This window comes from Oryzias melastigma, linkage group LG1 (genome assembly GCF_002922805.2).
Source record: "Oryzias melastigma strain HK-1 linkage group LG1, ASM292280v2, whole genome shotgun sequence".
Taxonomy (NCBI): domain Eukaryota; kingdom Metazoa; phylum Chordata; class Actinopteri; order Beloniformes; family Adrianichthyidae; genus Oryzias; species Oryzias melastigma.
Window position 1 is genome coordinate 999,652 of NC_050512.1, and position 4,460 is coordinate 1,004,111.

The window sequence follows — 4,460 nt, forward strand, 5'->3', positions numbered from 1 at the left end:
TGTCAAATTTTACAAAAACCTGCGTTTGTCAACGGTAATTATTTGTTATTTTTGATACATTAGAACATATGGAATATATCTGGATACGGATTTTAGCTTTGTCCCAGCCCATTACTAACACTTTAAAGGGTTAAAAAAGGGACAGTTTACTTTTCTAGTAGTATGCATTACATTTGTTTCATTTCAGTAACTTTGCTTCAGTGATATGATCTATTGTTGCACAGGGAGTATAAAGAAACAAGTAATATCGATTTTACATTTGGTAAAAATGCCATTGTATTTTTATATTTCAATGTTTTAGTCTTAAAAACGAAGTTAATAAAAATACATGTTAATAGTAAAACATACATTTGCATCAATGACACCAACACAAAGCAGTGTTGACTTCTTCCATTCATCCATCTTCTTGTCAGCTTCTTCCCTTCCGGGATTGCGGGGTGCTGGAGCCTATCCCGGCTACTGAAGGGCGAAGGCGGGGTTTACCTGAACAGGTCTCCAGTTTGTCTCAGAGCCTCAATCACACACACATTCACTCTCACATTCACACCTAGGGGCAATTTAGAGTCACCAATTAACCTATGAAGCATGTTTTTGGACGGTGGGAGGAAGCCGGAGTCCCCGGTGAAAACCCACGCATGCACGGGGAGAACATGCAAACTCCACACAGAAAGGTCCCAGCCGGGAGTCGAACCGGGGCCTTCTCGCTGTGAGGCGAGAGCGCTAACCACTGTACCACCGTGCAGCCCCAGTGTTGACTTGATTAGCTTTAAACGCCCACTCTGATGAAAATGGCATTTTTAATGTGGCATTTTTCTATTGGTAGAAGACATGTATGGAGAAAGTGAAATTTTAATTTGCATTTCTGAGAATTTCTTTATTCAAATTATTGTAAATTAGCAGCAGAAAAAAATGCATTTGGAAAAAGATTGTAATTGTGACGTAGAAAATACAGTGGGTGATACAAGCTCCCTGTTCCACTCCATTCTGCAGACAAATAGATCCATGATCGTCTTTGTCTGAGCTGGAATCTGGATGTAAACTGTCCGACTGGATAGAAATGATATTACTCAGCATTTTTGATCCACCGCCAATGCTAGCTTGGGGTGTGGGGGGTTCTAAGCTAGCAGAAGAGAGTGTATACAAATGGATGATGGGAAATAGGGGCAGGCTTACTTTACAACAGCAGCCCCACCCACAACCCTAATGAACTCCTGCTGCTCTGCAGAAACTATGTCCTGGAAAACAACAGGTTTTAGATTTGTCTAAAAACAGCATCATCATAATTGTGATGATACTAACCAGAACCTCGAAGGTTGCAAATGCCAAACTGTATTTTGTGACCAAATGAAGAGATTTTCAAAACAAAACTGTGATTGTCCACTGAAACATTGAATACTTTCATCTACAACATAGAGCATTTTTATTTCAAAAATTTACATTTTGACTGTAGAAAGTTTAGAGCTGTGACTCGTGATGTAACTAAACATTGTAACAAACTTTACTTAATAAAAGTTTGTTTTTGTGAAAGTATTAACTTTGAAGTTTGCATTTCTCTCTTTTAGTTGGCTATACCACCAGCGATCTGGTGTTCATGTGGCAGTCTGACCCGGTGCAGATGGATGAGATTGCTCTCCCACAGTTTGACATCAAACAAGAAGACATTAAATATGGAAACTGCACAAAGTACTACCAGGGAACAGGTTAGTACTGGGGGGCTGAATGGTTAGCGCTCTGGCGAGGCTGAACCCTGGTCAGGACTCAGCGTCCCTGAGGCCCAGAGCGGGTTCAGAGGATGAATGAATGGTTGATATTACGATTTGATAGCTAATATCCATAACAGTTGAGTCACTTCTTAAAATAAATAATGCACTGTTGACAGTTATCTTTCTGAATACATATCATTGGTAATCAGACACATCTTTAGTGGAGGTGAGATTAAGTGTAAATGTTTTTTAAAGTTTCACTCCTGATCAAGACGCTGACAGCCAACATCCTGGTTGAAAAACGCTCCTCTAACTCTCTTCCTTGAACTCAAACAGTTTTATGATCCAGTCCCAGCCAGCAAGGCCAAATGGGCCCCATGTGGTTTAAAAGTGGCAGAAAATGTGGGCCCCATCTGTGTTTGCCCACATTAGCTTAAGTGGGCACTCAATGGGTATGACTCACTACGCTAGCCTGCCGCCTGGTGGACAGCATAGTGTGCTTGCGAGCTCCAATGTAGCAAGCTAGCGAGCTTCGCTGTAACGAGCTCCACTGTAGCAAGATGGTGAGTTCGCAAGCTCTGCTGTATCATGCTAGTGAGGTCCACCGTAGCGCGCTAGTGAGCTCCGCTGTCCACCAGGAGGCTGGCTAGTGTAGCAGGCGTACCCAATTAGTGTCCACTTAAGTCAAAGAGGGCAAACACAGGTGGGACCATCATAGAAACAGCGGGCAAACCCAATTGGGGCCCACATTTTTTCCCCACTTTCAAACCATATGGAGCCCACCTGGTCTTGCTGGCTGGGGTCTCACAGCAGCTCCACTGGCTTTCAGCCTATTTTTTTATATTGCCTATAAGGCAGCATTAGGGTGACGTCACAGCAGTGTGGCGCACACACTGAGCATGTGCAGCGCAGCTTGTCCAGCGACAGTCTCTGATGCACATAAGAAACCTGTTTAACAGTATTAAAAAAAATAACAAGTGAGCAGCCGGACCCTTTTTTATGTTTGAAAACATGACAAGATCCATTGAAGTTTGTCAGAGCACTCGCAGACTCTCCTTAAAGGAGACGTCTGCGCCTAATTGAGGCTGCAAGCAGCAAAAGTGCAGCTACAGATGAAACGAAGATGAAATCTTGGTCGGTAGAATTTAAGAGTTAATGGAAACACAGCTATTGTCTTAGATATACTTGATTAAGTATTGTTTATTTAGCATAAGTTTTTTATGTTAACTTTCTTTGAACAAGTTATGTTTGGAATATTAAACTTGATGTTTGTAAAAATGATTTTATCATGTTCTTTATACAAAACTTTACCATGTTTAACTCACACAATTAAGATATGTTAGATACTAAAGTAAAACTTTTTAAACCTCAAATGATGTAGTCATGTTTATACTATAAACCTTTCTAAAATTAAAATTGATATTTTGAATTTTGTATATTTTGAATGAATGATTAAATTAATGAACACAAAATGATTTATAGTAAGCACTCACAGTGTGCTATGACACTGGAAACCTGTTCATGCAAATCTGGACTTTTACATCAATTCTGTACATATAAACTAAACTTTCAACCAGTGGATTTTAAGAATATAAAGATTGCATTTTTTAGAATAAAGACATGCAAAATTGTTTCTCACAAAGGTGTATATTTTAAAAGGAAAAAACATCACAACTGAAAATACAAATGTCATCAAATGCAGCAGTGTAAGAAAAGAGTACCAATAGTTCTTCCTAAAACGTTCACAGAGCGTATCCAATTAAACCTGTGATGAGAAAAAGTAGTCACAAAAAGCAAGTGGACTCTTGGAAACAAACAAAGAAAGATCTGCTTTAAAAATCAGAACAAACTCATACAGAACCTGATCAGAAGGGAAAATAAGCCTGCAGAGAACAGAGAGCAGAACAGTCCATGCAGAGCTGGGACATCTGCAGCAGCGCTCACTGACAGTCCGTTTTTCAGAACCTGAACGTTCTTAGAGGGAATCGACATCCAGCTCCATCACAATCTTCTGGAGAACTTCAAAAGTGCACTTTAGTTCAGGGGGGCAGGTGAGGTTCAAACATGCATGAGGCCAAATAACCTGGCAGTAACAGAGGCAACACGGTCCAAATCCTGTAGGACCCCCTGACCTTCAGTGACCTTCAAGCACATTGTCACTGTCCTCTGGTGTGTCTCTCATCTGTTGGTGTCACAGCAGATACGGCCACCGTGGTCTCTTCAGCTGAGATGTTGAAGATGTTGATGCTCCATTCTTCTTCTTCTTCTTCCTGCAGTCACAAAAAAAAAAAAAATCATAAGTAAATGAAAGTTGAAGTATTTGAGTACGTACTGAGGCAGAGTACCAAAAATGTTATTGAAGTACTTCTATTTCACCCTAGTATGTTTATGTAAGTTTATACATTTGCTTTACTTCAGTCTGTGGTCTAATTGAAATAAAATGATACAACAGCTTGTTCAATAATCAGTTCTGTGAAGTGTTTTTCTAATCATCCAGTTTTACAGAAAATTATATAAATGAACATGTCAACAAACAATAGAAGGTATTATTCTTTATACAACAGGACTTACAACACAACAGTCACGAACAACTGACATCTTTCTTTTAGGATTACCTACCATCAGGTGGAAATTTCAGAATAAAAGCAGGGCTACTTCCATCGTAGATCAAACTTCCGTTTTGAGTTAATATATTGTGTTGTGAAGTTAATGTGCTGTGTCACCAGCCTTAAGGGCAACCGTTATAAATGACAAAAT

General features: G+C 39.8%; 1 protein-coding gene across 2 annotated transcripts in view; it reads left to right on the plus strand.

Annotated features, from left to right (window-relative positions):
* The window catches only part of LOC112137549 (glycine receptor subunit beta), a 45,247-nt gene that overhangs the window by 30,738 nt on the left and 10,049 nt on the right, over window positions 1-4,460 (plus strand). For both annotated transcript variants that reach the window (XM_024259914.2, XM_024259913.2), the window contains exon 7: window positions 1,563-1,700. In XM_024259914.2, coding sequence (XP_024115682.1) covers window positions 1,563-1,700 — 138 coding nt within the window. The remainder of the gene's footprint in view (window positions 1-1,562; window positions 1,701-4,460) is intronic.